General features: G+C 46.2%; 1 protein-coding gene across 2 annotated transcripts in view; it reads right to left on the bottom strand.

Annotated features, from left to right (window-relative positions):
* SYK (spleen associated tyrosine kinase) overlaps nt 1–16,050 on the bottom strand; it is a 96,824-nt gene that overhangs the window by 33,240 nt on the left and 47,534 nt on the right. The window contains exons 4-7 of one of the 2 annotated variants that reach the window (XM_060015095.1): nt 6,090–6,225; nt 2,586–2,667; nt 2,159–2,202; nt 397–465 (exon numbers count right to left, since the gene is read on the bottom strand). In XM_060015095.1, the coding sequence (XP_059871078.1) occupies nt 397–465; nt 2,159–2,202; nt 2,586–2,667; nt 6,090–6,225 (331 nt within the window). The remainder of the gene's footprint in view (nt 1–396; nt 466–2,158; nt 2,203–2,585; nt 2,668–6,089; nt 6,226–16,050) is intronic. The other variant, XM_060015096.1, reaches the window with a different exon arrangement.

Below are 16,050 nucleotides of genomic sequence, written 5' to 3'. Positions count from 1 at the left end.
CACACAACCTTGGCTCTTCCTTCTGCCAACATGTAATTTATCTAGTCAATTACCATAATGCTGCAGCATGTGATTCTGGCTTGCTTTGAAAAGACTCTGCCATATGAGAATTCCCTCCCACCTATCACATGGACTGAAATGACTTCCAAGAGCACATTATAGCGGAGAGAGCACACTCACGGTGATGGACTTTGCAGGAAAGGGACTCGGACCACACAGAAAGCAGGGCGTGGGCTGCCCAAGAGGGCTACATATGGCAGGGACATGAGACCAGAGCAGCAGGAGGGTCGGCAGCAGGGCACACGGAGTGGGCAGCCACAGGGCAGAGTGTGGGTGCTGAGTGCGGGTCTGTCCTACCACTTAGTCAGGGACAGCAAGCAGGGGACGTTTTAGCACCTTTCTGTGGCCAGGCTTTGGGAAGGAGTATGATTTGATTCTTGAGATTATTCCACCTGCTGACCAAGTCTAGAAACCATAACGGCAAAGAGGAACAATAAATGTTTCAGAAAACAAATACAGGCTACCTTACATGACATGCTATTTTAACCTGTTCTATAATTACACTAACGCCCTCCAGATTCTGTTGATGAGATGCACTAGAGGCAACACATGATCATTAGAAAGGCTTCAGGAAAAGCCGACCACTTGAGCAGAAGGATCTGGAAAAATACTTTGGCAATATTTTCCACAGAAGGCTATAAAATTTGAGGTTTTACATTGAATAGCCGACTTTTCATACAGAATTATTAAGTCACAAACTCAAGACAAATCATCCTAAAGAAACTTATTTTGCATGCTCAATTTTGTTACTTCTTGTGGGTGCTGGTTCCATGATGTTTGTGGAAATTCACTGAGTTTGGCCCTTAGGGAACATGCATTTTTTTTTCTATATGTTTTTCACTAGTCAGTAAAAAGTTTTTCCAAAATGTCCAACTCCTCGAAGCCATTAGGTGATGCAAGGTTAAATAGAGGGCTTGATATTCTTTTAAGAGTACTCAGCCCTAAGCCCTCATGCCTCTTAGAGGAAAATGGACCTGTCTCATGATGGGTACAACCTTAAAGTTGACTCGCCAGGCCCATGAGCTGTATAAAGGGTAAAATAAAATGATGACTCCATTAAGGTGCTATATTTTAGAGACTGATCCCAAAGTTCATCGGTATTTTAGCAAGTTCCAGTTCCCCCAGTCTGTGGACAGGGGCTGCGCCTGGAGAACCTGCCTGGTTCAGCACAGCTGCAGCTTCTGAGCAAGTCAATAGCCCCCTCAGAGGGCAGACTGGGCATTCTGCCTTTTGCAGATTTTAAGGGTTAACAGGCAGAAAGTGAGGTATAGAGTGCACAGCTCACGATGGGGTAATTTTCATTCCTCACAGATGGCATCAAAGGGCATCAAATGTCCACAGTGAGGTCCCCCTTAAAGTAGCAGGACATCATTCCTGCTTGGAGTATAAATCCGTGTGTCAACTCATAACAGTCTGGAGGGAGAAGAGAGCTGGAATTCTCTCTTTTTGGGAGTATCAGGCATGTGTTGGGCAAACCCACGTGGAGAAGTGTGGACAAACCACAATTCTCACCTCCTATTGACATGGAGGGAGATGTGGGTTCTGGCCAAGCCCCTGACTCTAAGGGCTTCTCTCATGTGATGGCACAGAGCATCCCCATTCCAAGCCTTCCTCCACCAAGGTATGGCCAAAGCAGCTCTCCTGGAAAGGGTGATTTTTCTGATAACAATGTCTCGGTTGATTTAACCAAAAGAGTCGGGCAGCCAACCTCAGTGAGATGTCTTACACATCTGGCTCACCACACCATCATGCACGTGGTCACATGGATCGTGCACATGGCTCCACATGGACGGACCAGGGACTGAGCCTGAACAATATGCTACATTTCCCAAATCTGCCAGGAGGCATATTTCTGATTTAACATTGGGTTGCATGGTCATTTAGTATACTTTTAGAAAATGGAGGAATTTTAACCTACCTAAGAAGTTAAGTTGGCTAGCTCGGATCTGAAAATAGGCTGATTCTAGCTGATACCCACAATCCCAGTTTACCAAGTGTGATGAAAACAATTACCATGACTCCTGTTATCTAAACATGCTTTTCATCATGCTAATATACAACTGTTTCACTTTTAACAGCATGGCTAAGTAACACTTACCACAGGATGGGAACTTGGAAGTTGTGGACGGAAATTAATATTTCCTGGTTAGAAAGAACATGGACAGTTACTGCTATGTTAGTGAAAACCAACTATTTATCCCCTCCCCCACTGCAGATCAATCAATGTGACTGTAAAATATTACTGCTTGAGGAGTATATACATTTTCTGCATACATTTCTTGATACCCTCTTTCATCTTTCTCACATAAGCAATTAAAATGAATTTGCTTTTTAAAGTTAAACTTATCAGCTATTTTTTGATGAATGATATCTATAAAACTGGAGCAATCTGACATTATTTTAATCAATCAGTAAAAACAAAGCCTCATCCCATCTTGTTTGAGTTTGCAACAGACCAAATCTAAAACGAGGCTGATTATTACCAACATCTGAAAGAGGGAGACTCCAATGTCTTGGCTACTCACCCATTTGCCCATCAAATTTTTGACATGGAACTGTAAGAACTCTTAACAAACCATCTGACTTATAAGAATAATGCTCGACGAGCTGAAAAAGAAGAAAGTAAGAAAGTATAATAAATTATGGAGGCAGGCAATGGAGAAATCCTGACCTGGAGCAGCTGACTCCCCTTCTGGACTTTAAAAGTGATTCAAGGACAGCGCTTAACAACAGAAGGTGCTTCCTTGGTGGTATTCCTGATCCCTTCCCATGCCTCTCTCCTGCCACCCTCAGATTTCTGGACAGAAGTCCACATGCCACCTTCCCTTTTGGACTCTGCTCTTGGCTCACCCTCTTTCTTTCTTTCTTTGTCTTCTTTTTTTTTTTTGGGTAGCAAGTTGCATTTATTTGTTTATATTCTCCCATATCTGTGTGATATTATAACAACGAATTCAGCACGCTAATGTTCATTAATTTATTCAGTCATTAAACAAACATTCTGCTGTGTGCTAGGTCCTGAGATAGGACAAAAGGTAAACTATGGTGAATCATCCTACAGTTGAGGTACTTTCTTGGTGGAGAGAGATATAAATGAACAATGTAAAGTGATTAATGGTGTAATAGTGCTGTGGGCAAAGGCTTTGGAAGGACCAAACAATTCAGCCCAAAAGTTTCAGAGAGAAGACATCACAGCACAGGTGATGTAAGAGCTGGGACATGGGGAAAGCTGACCCTTTGGCAAATGGCCTTATGTTGACAGGATATGGACAGCCTTGGCTAATGGCTCCCAGAAAACTATGAATCATGATGCCTGATTGCTACATTAAAAAATAAATGAATGGCAAATAGATTTATTTATATCTAATCAAAATTATGCAATAGGAAGACAGTCTTAGTTTTCACATTTACTTTTCTCATACAGACATTTCCTCTTCAGACAAGCTAAAATCTTCCTATCTGATATTTCTTCCTTATCTGTTTATTGGTATCTTTTCCAGTTAAGGACTCATTGCTTCTGAATCTTCTTTCCTCTCAAAACTTACCTATTTAGGTGAATGTTTGTTGAATGAATATATTTTATCCTTCCAGGGAGCATTCTGTTTTTTAAATTTTATTTTATTGTGGAAAGAACACAACATGAGATCCACCTTCTTAATAAATGTTTCAATCTGACCAGCCCTAACACGCTACTGAGATGGACATCAAAGTTCTCTCTATTCTGTTAAATGCAATAGTGTGTTCTAGGGCTAAATAGTATTGCGGTCCCTACAACAGCTGAAATATCACACATCTCTTCAATGTCATTCAAATATCTCCTTACAAGCTTATGTTTTCAGATAATCTATGCCACAAGGGTGTCTGGGAGGTGGGCATACATGTTAGGATTTCCCTCTTGGGCAGGGGTCTGCAAACTTTTTCTGTAAAGGGCCAGATAGTGATATTTTAGGCTTTTTCACTCCACATGGCATCCCTGTCACACAGTTCTTTATTTTTTTAAAAACCACCCTTTAACGTATAAAAACCATTGTCTTCAAGTACTACACAAAAGCAGACCAGGGGCAGATCTGGTCCACGGATGTGTTGACTCTAGCTCTAAAGAAAGGAATACTAGAGTAGTGTAGCAGTTACCACCTCTCAGACTCCTGGGTGGGGGAAGGGCACAGAGGTACCTTACGTTGATGTCAAGGAAAACCAATGAAATCACACTTGTAAAAGTGGAAGGTACTGCTGGCATTTTTATGCTCTTTCTTAAACATATATACAAGGGGAAAGATTTAATTAAGGCTGAATACTGTGAGATGCTGGAGGAATCAGTAAATGGGAAAGCGTAAATATGGGAAACAGTCTTGGGAAGGAACTTTCCAACAATTAAAGATGTTTAACATTATAGTCAGCATGCAGACTTGGAAACTGTGACTGGGCTCAGACAGGGAAAATGGTCATTCAGGAGAAGTATAATGGCTGTGTACCAGTGATGGAGCCCAGAACCCTCAAGCATTGGGCTGACAGATGGACTCCAGTGCCTTTAAATGCACACCATCAACAATTCTTGTAGGAAGTGAGAGACTCTGATGGGAAATTAATACCAGAAGGCAACATTCCCTACTCATCTCTCTGATTTGCATTGGGCATTAGTACCTAATAGGTTAAATACTCTTTCAAAGCGATACCATTAAAACAAAGCAAAGTCTGTGGTTGATAATAAGCTACATGCTAATGATCTACAAACCAAAAGACAATGTCAGCATTATGACTAATATGAATAAATATTAAAATACCCAGAATTCAAAGAAGAAGATTTTGTCTCCAACTACAGCATTAGGAACCAAAATACACCGTGTGGTGGTTACTCTAAGTGCTTTAAAGGTAATGGGGATCCCTGATCACAGTTTTTAAAAAGGCAAGATTTTGAGTCGGGTCCTTTCCTGCTGTAACCACACATGAGGTTCCTGGTGGGGCCTGGTGTAGACATTTGAACCCATCCCCGATGATGTCCCGCACCTACAAAAGCTCAACGTAGCTGTCGCTCTTGGGATGGCAGAGTTCCTTGGTTTTCTCTGTCTCTGGACCCACTACAGTTTATAGGATGCTTTGCCATTTCCTCATGGAGCTGTGATTTAGAATGAAGCCAAGTCATTCGTGCCCAATGGAAAGCAGGGATGAACACCGGATTAGGGCTCATTAGTGCCTAAGAAACTCCCAAATTACTCTCTGTTTTTGGGTTTACTATCAGGTAGGTCAAGAAGAACCCCTTTTTAGACCAGGGCTGAACAATCCTATACGAGTGGCGGCCTGAAGCGCAGGTTCAACTGCCAGGTTGCCCTAATTTTGCAGCAAGATTCATTCTGCAGTTAAGAATGGCACCTGGCATTTTATATTAAATTTGGCCTCTCACAACTCAAAAAACAGTCTGATTAGCCACTTCTAGGCCTACCTTCCCATCCATCCACACCTTTCTATTGTGTGTATTTGTATGATAGGCTGTTCTGGGTTCCAGGCAGAACGTCTTAGAAAGAAATGCCTCTAGCGCCCCAAGGCTGGGTCTCTGGTTAAAACTAAGCACAGTCCTGAGTGGGTACCACTTACTAGTGCCAAGAGCTAAGGGGCGGGCTTCCCTGGTGGCGCAGTGGTTGGGAGTCCGCCTGCTGATGCAGGGGACACCGGTTCGTGCCCCGGTCCGGGAGGATCCCACATGCCGCGGAGCGGCTGGGCCCGTGAGCCATGGCCGCTGAGCCTGCGCGTCCGGAGCCTGTGCTCCGCAACGGGAGAGGCCACAGCAGTGAGAGGCCCGTGTACCAGTAAAAAAATATATATATATACCAAAAAAAAAAAAAAAAAAAAAGAGCTAAGGGGCCCTGGATAAGCTATGGGAGCCTCTGTCACCTGACATGATGACCCTAGACCAGTCATCCAGGAACCTGAAGGCTGAAAAGCAGACTCTGATTGGGCAGGTCTTGGCAAGGACCCAGGTGGCATATTCTAACAAGGTCCAGGGGCCGGTTCCTCTCTTTTCTGAGGTTGATGTATACCTGCCATAGTGTGTCGAAATTCTTCCCGCCAGGGATGGAGAGCTTCCCTGTTTTGTCCTTATCGATGCGGTAGTGCAGCACCTTCCCCTCGTGCAGCAGGCACAGGGCGTAAGACCCGTTGTCCCTGGACCTGATCCTGGAAGAGAGGAGACAGCGCATCACCATCACTCCTACCGCCTGGAAGGGAGGAGCGCCCTGGGGAGGCACCCTGCAACAGCGTCCCAACCTCGGGGACAAGGGGTCAAGGACTTTGTACCCAGGGAGGCCCAGCCCACAGCTCAGTGACACCGCAAGCTCCAGACAAGGAAATGCTATGGTCAGGGACAGGCCACAGCCAAGCCCAGCAGGCTGGGGAGCGTTGGGTGGGCATCAGGAGAGGCCTGGGCTCTGGGGGCAAGTCCTCTGTTTGCCTGGAGCAGCAACGCTGCTCAGCGTACCAGTATGTGGGACCCTCAGCATTCCGCAGCTGGGGAGTCTGGAGAGCCCTCTTCACTCACCTCCTCTCTTCAGTGAGGTCTGCATTTGGATCCGATTCCAGGGAGTGCAGCTCCCCTGTATAGCCAAGGGTGGGCGTGGAGTGGGGGGGTGTCTGGTGGGCATTTTAACTAGGAACCTTCTGGACCCCAGATGGAGGGGGCTGAAAGCCCTCTTCCCTCCCTCAAGCTCGCTCTCCCCTTTGCAGGGAGGAGAGGGCGGGACCAGGACGGGTATTTAAAATGTTCCATGTGATGTGGTCAGATGACGTTGCCAGGAGAAGAAAATGTCCTCCAGCGTGGGGTGGTGAGCAGCAAGCAGAGCCAGGTCTGCACTGGCTGTGCTGGGCGCCCAGGCTCTGCCTGCTGGTCCCAGTGGGTGCTCCTGGGCACCACCCGCTTCCCTTATTCAGGAAATGAGTGTTGTGAGTCTGCTACCGAGCAGAGAGGCACCCGCTGTGATGCAGGGGGACCTGCCGCCCACGGGGAGGGCCTGTGGGACTTGGGGAGGGCGCAGGCCAGGTGGGGCTGCAAAGGCACGGAATGGAGGTGAAGCCCCTCCCCAGCTGAATTCCTCAGTCATCGCCATCCTCAGCCCATCTTCCCCTCTCAGCAACTCAAGCCCTTGGGATCACAAGATCTGCGAGAGGGTGAGTCACCGAGGTCCCAGCGGTCCCAGAAAGCCTCTCCGGCCTTGGCACTTTCTAAAATGAGGAAACTGAGGCCCCCAAATGTTAAGCAATGCGCCCAATGCACTGTATTTTGGGAAGAGTTCAAATATGCCAAGCTGCCGTCGTATTTCCACGTTGAGGGGAAATTTCTGATGCCTCCTTTCGGTTGTACGAGGCCACATCCACAAGACGCACTTTGGAAGCTGACGTGGTCACCCTTGGCCTTGTAGGTTCATCTCAGAAAGCTAACCCAGGACTTGAGATATGAGCTGTGTCTTTGGAACCTCGTTTTAAAAATAAGTTTAAGTCGTGCTTGGCTGTGCGTGATGAACGGGTTCCCTCCATGCACCAGTGCTCAGGGCAGCTGGTGTGGGTGGCGGGAAATGCCCAGACCCGCCTCGGCCTCTAGGGGCCGCTTCTGAAACCTTCTTCTCTGTGAAAACACCCCTTCTTCCCAACCCAACCAGGTCACCGGCACCCCAAAGTGTAAGCTCCCTTTCACGGTTACATGGCCCATTAAGGCCAGTTGGTTGCTGTCAAACCGAAAAACCACCACACAGAAAAGGAAAAACATATTTTTATATGAGGGATAACTGAGTCTATCTTGTAGGGAAGCTATTTTATAATGTGGGGCTACTCACACCTGCTTTGTTTATTTTATAAGCATCCGTGGCAAACAAATAGGATAGTTTGGAGGTACAAAGAACTATACAAATTCTTAATATGAAGCAATATCAATTTACGTATACGCATATAAAAGGTGACCTTGGGATAATGATGCTCATAGACCATTCCAAAATACCACTCTCTTTGATTTAAAGTCCTTTGTATCTTGGACCTCAGGGTCCTGGAATCAAGTAACTGGATCTGAACTCTGGTTTTCCAGATCCATGTCCAATGCCCAACCATTCCACCTTGCCTTATGCCCTGATTGACTTTTTGTTGTTAAAACTGGCATGGAGGATCACAGAATGTCTGGGGAGATGGTTCAGTCACCTCATTAGAAATTGGGAAATGCAAATTAAGACCACAATGGAAATACCATTACACGCCCTTCAGACTGGCAAAAATTAAAAAGACCAAAAATGCTAAATATTTCTGAGAATGAGGGCAATAGGCACCCTCGTATACTGCCTGTGGGAGCACGAATCAGTTCAATCATTTTGGAAAACAGTTTGGAATTCTCTACTGAAGTTGAACCTATTTATCCCCTCTGAGTCAGCAAAACACTACAAGATATACAAAACATGTGCATTCTGCACCTATAAAGTATGTGGGGATGCTTATAACAGCTTTATCTGCGATTATCAAAAACCATAAGCAGCCTAAGTGTTCACTAAGTGCAGAGTAAGTAGGTTGCGGGGTATTCATACCACAGAATGTCATAGAATAAAACAAACAAATGGCAGTGATACAAAGCACAGATGACTCTCACAAGTATAAAACGTATACTGTGATTCCACATGCATGAAGTTCCCAAACAGGCAAATGCGAACGGTTTTGATGTACGCCTAGGTCCTAGGTGGTGACGAGAAAGAAAAAAGTCAGGGCATGCTGGACACAAGGGTGCAGGAAGTGGTGTCCTGTAACAGGTGGGTGTGAGTGAGCGGCCTTCTGTGATGCTGCTTTTGTTTTAGTTCTTGACTCCAGTGGTGTTTGCTTTAGAATTATCCATTAAGCTGCACTTACAGAGTGACTCACTCTTCTGTGTGTTTCGTATTTTCGTAAGAAAAACAGCATTAAAAGAGAGCTGATGCAAGGCAGAAATAGAGCATCTCTTGCTCTTGGGCAGTGATTTCTGCAAAGGCACACGCTTCCTTGAGGCTCCCCCCGAGAATAGGTCCCAGAGGAGTTTCTCTCCCAGAGCTCCAGCCAGGCAACCTGTTTCAGCTCCCGGGATGCCAGTGGCGACAGCTACCTGGTGAGCACAATCTAAGGACCGGGAGGCACAGGGACAGGCTGTGGACATGCAGCCTGAGCAGCCCCCGAAGCAGCTGGCAGGAAACGAGGGCAGAGAAGGGAAACCCACAGGCCCAACATCTGTAGGTGGCAAAGCCCAGAGGCTTGGTGACACTAACGGCCAGTAACTGTGAGGTGTCTGCTGGCTGCAGGCAGATCCTGGGCTGGGCTATTTTTAATCTAACATATGGAAAATACTGGTTTGGAAGCTGAAGTAGCTCCTCCTCCTGGCCCCCTCCTGTTCCTCAGAAAGCCCCCCTCTGCCCTGGGACACCCGCCAGGTTTGTCACATGGACGCCCAAAGGGGAAAGAGCAAAGACTAGTCTTGCACCTTCTCTTGGGGTTGCTGGCCTCCATCCTCCAGGTCAACTATCTTCAGTCATGTTCCCGGAAGCCCCAGAATACTGTATTTTTTCCCAGTGAATCTCTTGGCACAAGCAGGCTCACGACAGATTTGTGTTTTGCTACGACAGGGTGTGGGACTTCAGCGCTCTTGAACTGCGAAGTTGTCCTAACTGGCCTTAAGACCATCTTGAGGTCCTTGGTGAGAGGGCAGGAGAGCCACCTTGCCTCTGCGGGTGGATGGTCTCAGGCTCTGCGATGAGCAGGCCTTGCACCTCACAGACACCAAGCACTTGGCCAAGCTGAGGTGGGGAGAGTGTTCGTTCTGCCAGGCACAGCCTGGGGGGGCTGAAGCCCTTTTCCACCCTCCTATGACCTCCTGGATCGGAGAAAACATGTGGTAATGATGCCCAGATACTGACAGGGAAGTGAGGACCAGGAGGTGGTGGGACCCTCAAGGTGACCTCCACCCAGCAAGGTCTGGGGACAGTGCATTGTGTCTGCTGCAGACAGAACAGGACAGCTGGGGCACATCCTAGCCCACCAGGCATTCTCACTGTCCTGTGCATTTGTTTTCCCATGGGCAGAGTAGAGCGTGGCTGGCTGGAGGGGAAAGGGGGTGCCTGGGATAAGCTGTGTACCTATGGCCCGGATGGGCTGTACAAAGAGACAGGGAGGGGCTCACTTCCAGGGCTGATGCTGTATCGGGTGGTCAGATACTGTGGCATGGGGCCCAAAGGTGGCTTCGAGACAGCAGCTGAGGAAGGAAGGAGAGGATATGGGAGTGGCACGCCCAGTAGTATGCTTGCCAGTATAACGCTGAGAGCATCCCCAGACTCAGGAGAGGTATCAGTGCTAATGATCCACGGAAGACAAGAGGAAATGCAACTTCTGGGTGCTTTTGCTTTGCACCATAGCAAAATTTAGGCACGTGAGCATTCCATACATGCAATGAAAGCAGGATCAATATGGAACACAGGTCTAAATGTGGGGCCATGCCAAGCTATTCTTTCACACATCTGCCTTTTAAAAAGTTTTATCAATTCCCCTCTCTCTCCCTCTGCTCTAGTTTATGAGGTGAAACTAGGTCATGCTGCTTCTCCTCCAGCTTCATGGGGACCTTGATCAGACCAATGAAGTGATACTGACGTTAGTCCACAACCCCCTTTAAACGTTTCACTTCAGACAGGCCATGACCCTTTATGCTGACCTGCGGCTGCAGAACCACACGTGTCGAATAAAATGGCACACTTTGATCCATGATGGCAACACCTAAGAGCGCTCACAGAACTCAGCTTTTATTGTGGCATATGAGGGTCATGCAGTCTCATTCATCTATGAATAAGGTTTTTTCTAAACCCAGAGATCACTTTTGAAATTTAAATATATAACAAAAAGTGAGTTATAACTTAAGGAGGGAAAAGTGAGTGGCAAATAAGAGCAAAAAAAAAAAAGTGAGATTTAGCTAAGGACAAACACCAATATCAGTGCTGCAGTGGACAGGGGGAGAACAACCCGGGCCAGCAGCAAGGTGGGCACCTGAACCTGAGATTCCCCCATTAAAGCAAGGACGGTGAAGAAGAAAACCTCTTCAACTCCGGAGAACAGTGTTCCCAGCATAGAACACTCAGGAGTCCCACAGATGAATATCAATCAAATACGAGCTCAAAAAGATCACCCAAAACATAAGGAAACAGGAGTTATAAGAAAGAGGTCAGGGAGGGAAAAAGAGCAGGAGAGACAGAGATTTATACACCTAAGGACTTTCTGTATTGGAATCATCAGATACAGAATATAAGCTAACTATACATGAAATATTCAAAGAGACAAAAGATGGAATCACAAAAACTAGCAAGCAATAAGATACTCTCAAAAATATAGAGGACTATTTGAGAAACAACAAAAACAAATAGAATTTCTAGAAATTTTTTAAAAATATAACTGATGGAAAAAGCCAGTGGATGGGTTTAAAGTAGATTAGATACAGATGAGGTAAAAATTAATGAACTGGAAGACAAATCCAAGAACATTACATAGTTCAGTGCAAAGAGAAAAGGCAATAGAAACTAAGAAAGAATAGAGGATAAATTAAGAAGGTCTAAAACATGTTTAATAGGAGCCTCTGAAGGAAGAAATGATAAGAAAGAAGGATGATAATACTTGAAAAAAATAGATGAGTATTTTCCAGAACTGATGAAAGAATCCATGGTTGTAGGAAGCACAGATACAGGACAACCACTGGCTTAGCTTTAAACATATTACCTTGTTCATCTCTGTAACAACTCAGGTAACACAGTAGTTTCCCCTTTTTATCATTCAGTAAGCTGAGGTCAGAGAGATGAATTAAGCTATCTAACTCACAGAGCTATTAAGTGGCTGTGCTTGCCTGAACTTAAGTGTCTACAAATAGAAGCAGTTTCAAGGTTAACTCTGTCTCAACCAGTCAAATAATACAGGAACATTCCCTAATGCACATATGGTTAAAGACCCTCCAATGAACTTGGAAAATCTCAAATGATCACTATTCTTAACGTAGCTTAGGTAGGCATCCAGCATCTTGAGCAGGCTCAAATGTGGTCCTCAGACCAGCATCACTTGAGAACTTGTTAGAAATCCAAATTCCTGAGATATAACTCAGGCCTAGTGAGTCAAAAACTGGGGGGTGGGGGTGTGTGGTTTGACCCAGCAATCTGTGCTTTAACCAGCATCCAGGTGGTCTGCACACAAACAGAAGGTTGAGAATCACTGCTTACATCATCTGCTCTGGACTTTTTATCCATCCTGTGGAACCCCACTGAAGGTACTGTTTTCATTCTTCATCCTTTCTCCTAGTTTACATTTGTTCCTTGCTCATGGGGAATACAAGTGTATATTCTTACAAGCTATCTCAATGTCTCTGAAAAAATGTAGCATATTCTGAATACATTTTATCCTGGTTACCTTACACTGAGTTGTACTTGCACTGAAAAAGATTACTAATAGCTATTTCCAAAGAGAGGCATCCACCTGCCATCCAGTATACCTGATGGGGAAGGGGGAGAGGGAGGGGGAGGGCATTGGTGAAAGGTATTGTTCTAATATTCAAGGATGGCCGGTATGTCACCCAGTGTCCCCAAGCCAGGTCCAACCTGGACAAGGACATGGCTTAGCACATTCCTGATTCTGGGTGCACACAACCCTTTTCCTTAGAAAGCCACTGTCACCAAATCTTCTAGTACCCAGTTGTGTACAGAATGGTGTATGCCCTCATTGGACCATCTGTGCATGTTGCTCATTGTTTTACCTATAGGTTCCCCTGGAAGGCCTCCTACAGGGCCCCGAACATTAGAGGAATGAATAAGTGAATGTGTGTGTGTGTGTGTGTGTGTGTGTACGCGTACATGTGTGTAAAGGAGGAGAGGGTGTGAGGGGCATCAGGCTATAATGGAGAAGGATGTGGTGGGGAAGGGAAGGGAAGAAAAGGGAGGAAGGGAGAAAACAATGAGAATGTCATACTCCATCTAGAAAATGGCTAATGAAGAAGGGATGACTCAAAGATTAAAGTGTTTATTTCTCCTTGAAAGGGACAGGGGAAGGAAGATCTGGGGTACCTGGATTTCAGATGCACATAAGAGCACATCACACAGGGAACTCAATTGTTCTGCAGGGCTGGAAAGGTGGTTGACTGTGGAGGGCATGTGAAGGATAAACGGCACCACTACTTGGTACCTGCTCAGAGGCCTCTGCACTGTCTTGTTTCTCTGCATACAGGGCCCCAGGCTACCTGGGATGACTGTCACATATTAAAGAGCTGTCATGAGAAAAGCGTGGGTCGAGGAGTCCCACCCATCATATGCAACAACCACAGGCCAGCGCAGGGTGCTGAGGCCCACCCCCAACTGCAGGGGATGTAACGCTCTACGACCTCAGGACCCGCGAAGCCCACAGGTCACAGCTCGTACACTCCCCAGCACGTGTGCCTCTCAGACCCTCGGACTCCAACTCTCCTGGGCTTCCTCTAGGCCTTTGTTCTCACCTTCCTGCCCTGCCCACACTACTCAGCTATGGCATGGGCAACACTCGCTCTTGACTTCTGCAAACTACTGTCCTGGTCTAAGACCTGACTCTCTGCCATCTCTCCCCCTGCAGAACCCTCATTCCCCTCTCTTCAGAATCCAGGGGACCAGCCCAGAGGTCAGGGTCTTCCTCAGGACCTCACAAGTCTCTCAGACCTGACTGCACCACTGGTTTGGCCCAGGAGACTCGATCTGGCAGCACCTCGTCCCCACCTGCTCTCCTGGGATCTCCTTCAATCCCCTCCACCTCTTAGTCCCACGGCAACGCTGGCCTGGCGTTCACCAAGCATTTCCAAAATAAGACCTGCAGTCAGCACCTCTTGCCTTCCACCATTCTCACCCAGCGGCTCTGGGCACAGCCGCCCCAGCACTCATCCTGCTGTGGCTCTTCCTCCCTCCTGATGGAGTCCAGAACTGCCTTACTACCACCTCAACCTCAGCTAAATCTAATCGGCCAGTTTAAGGATCATTTGGCAAATATTACAGTTGGTGTGTAAATAGGATGACCCTCTGGTCTGAGACAGCCCTGCTGACCCCTGCTGTACCCCCTCCCATCATGTTATCGGCCCCCTTTCCCTCTCCCTGAGTGGACAATCCATTCCCCAGTCCACCCCTTAGGGTCAGGAGGGACTTCCTGTCTGGTTGGACAGCCTTTCCTTCACACAGCTTGTCACTCCTGCCCTGCTCCAGTGTGGACCCCTAAGACTCTGCACTGACACTTCCTCCTGCCCAGGACCACTTTCTTTTCTTTCTCTACTGATTCTCTTCTCCTCACTGCTCAGAACACAGCTGAAACGTTCCTTTCCCCAGAAAAAGATTCCTACCACTGAGACCTGTTCTGAGCACTTGGGCTCCACCCGTGAAGATGGAGGCCAGTCCCTGCACTTGGGCATGCAGAACAAGTGGGACTGACGGACAACAAACAAGCGAACAGAAATAAAGATACCAACAGTGTCATTAGATGGGACGACCGTGATGGATGGAGTGGGACATGTAGTCACACGTCACACAGTTTGCAGTATGTGTTTCTGAATTTAACATCTTCCCCTAGGCTGTAAGCACGGTGCAGGCAGGGACTAAAGTCTAGTTTGTCACAGTCCTATCACAATGCCTGGCACACATCTGGTGGAATGCATTATTTTGTGGAATGAGAGGCTATTTTTGCAGCTTTTTTTTTTTTTTTTTAACAGCATACTTCTAAAGTCAGAGAATAAGAACTACAGTGAAAATAGCATTGGCGACTTACTGGTTTGATGACTCCTTTGACAAATCTGAGATACTATCTTTTCTGTGCCATGTTAATTCAGCCATTTGGAGAGCTGCCATCTGTGTATTTTAAAGGTCACCTAGAACTCACTCTTGACTCTGTAAGACTTGCAAGGACATTTAGCCAAAAACAATAAAATGTTTTCCTGGGTACTAAGCACAAAGCAAGTGACAATTCCATTGCTTTTCGTTTGCAGAACATGGAAATTTTAGAGCGTTTTTGTTCTGAGATCCCTTACATGATGACACAAAGGGACTAGTACATTACATTTCAGCAGATGTGATGTGCTCTTGGAGCAGCACTTGTGAATGTGAGCTCTGAGCTGTCCTGCACGAACCACATGGTGAGATACTTCTGAACTGGACAGTCAGAGAACCATTGACCACAGCCCGTCCCCATGGCCTCGTTTGGCCCAAGCAGGGCCCAGCAGTGTGACCACATGGCCTTAGAGTTTTGTATGATTTGTAAAAGATATTTAATCACAGCCAGAGAAGACCACTCTTTCTTCCACTCCAACTTCCTTTTCCAGAGTTGACAATGATCCTAAAAATGGACATGCATTACTCAGAATGAGGTGTGAACCTAGAGGAAGGACTGAGTTTTCTTTTTTCAAAATGAAGAAAATACTACCAAATTATTGTCAAATGAAGAGGGAAACACTATACTGCCAAAAGATGTAGAAAATAAAAGGTGCTATAGACATGTGTCAGGAACTTAAGTAAAAATAAAAATATTACTTTTTCTAAATTTTGTATGTTTAAGGTATTGATAAGTTTTTTAAAAATTGTAAATCTTTGTGATTTTTTTCTCACTCTAAAATATACTGTATTGTATACCTAATTTTGTGTTCTTTCTTAAAGAGGGTCTCCAAATTATATATGCTTTGGACCCCACCAATTCTGGATCCTTCCTCTGGGGGAGAGGATACAACATTTTCGGAAAGTAAGCTTTGTTTCTCTTTCCTAACAAATCTATTTTGTAGTCACGCCTGAGCTGTGGCTAATTTCTCAAAATGGCAAACTGTGCTGTCATATGAGGCCTCAGAGAGCTGAGGGGACTCATCCCCAACACAGCCTGTCCACTCTGCCTCTGTCCCTGATGTCACAAATGAGGCAGAGCTCCAGCCCTGACCCACAGGACCTGGGCTGAGGGTCCCTGTCTGGTGTTCCCATCTGGCCAGCCAGACCCCAGACA

This window comes from Delphinus delphis, chromosome 6 (genome assembly GCF_949987515.2).
Source record: "Delphinus delphis chromosome 6, mDelDel1.2, whole genome shotgun sequence".
NCBI lineage: Eukaryota > Metazoa > Chordata > Mammalia > Artiodactyla > Delphinidae > Delphinus > Delphinus delphis.
Note: the sequence above shows the minus strand (reverse complement) of the source record. Positions and strands in the feature narration are given on the sequence as shown.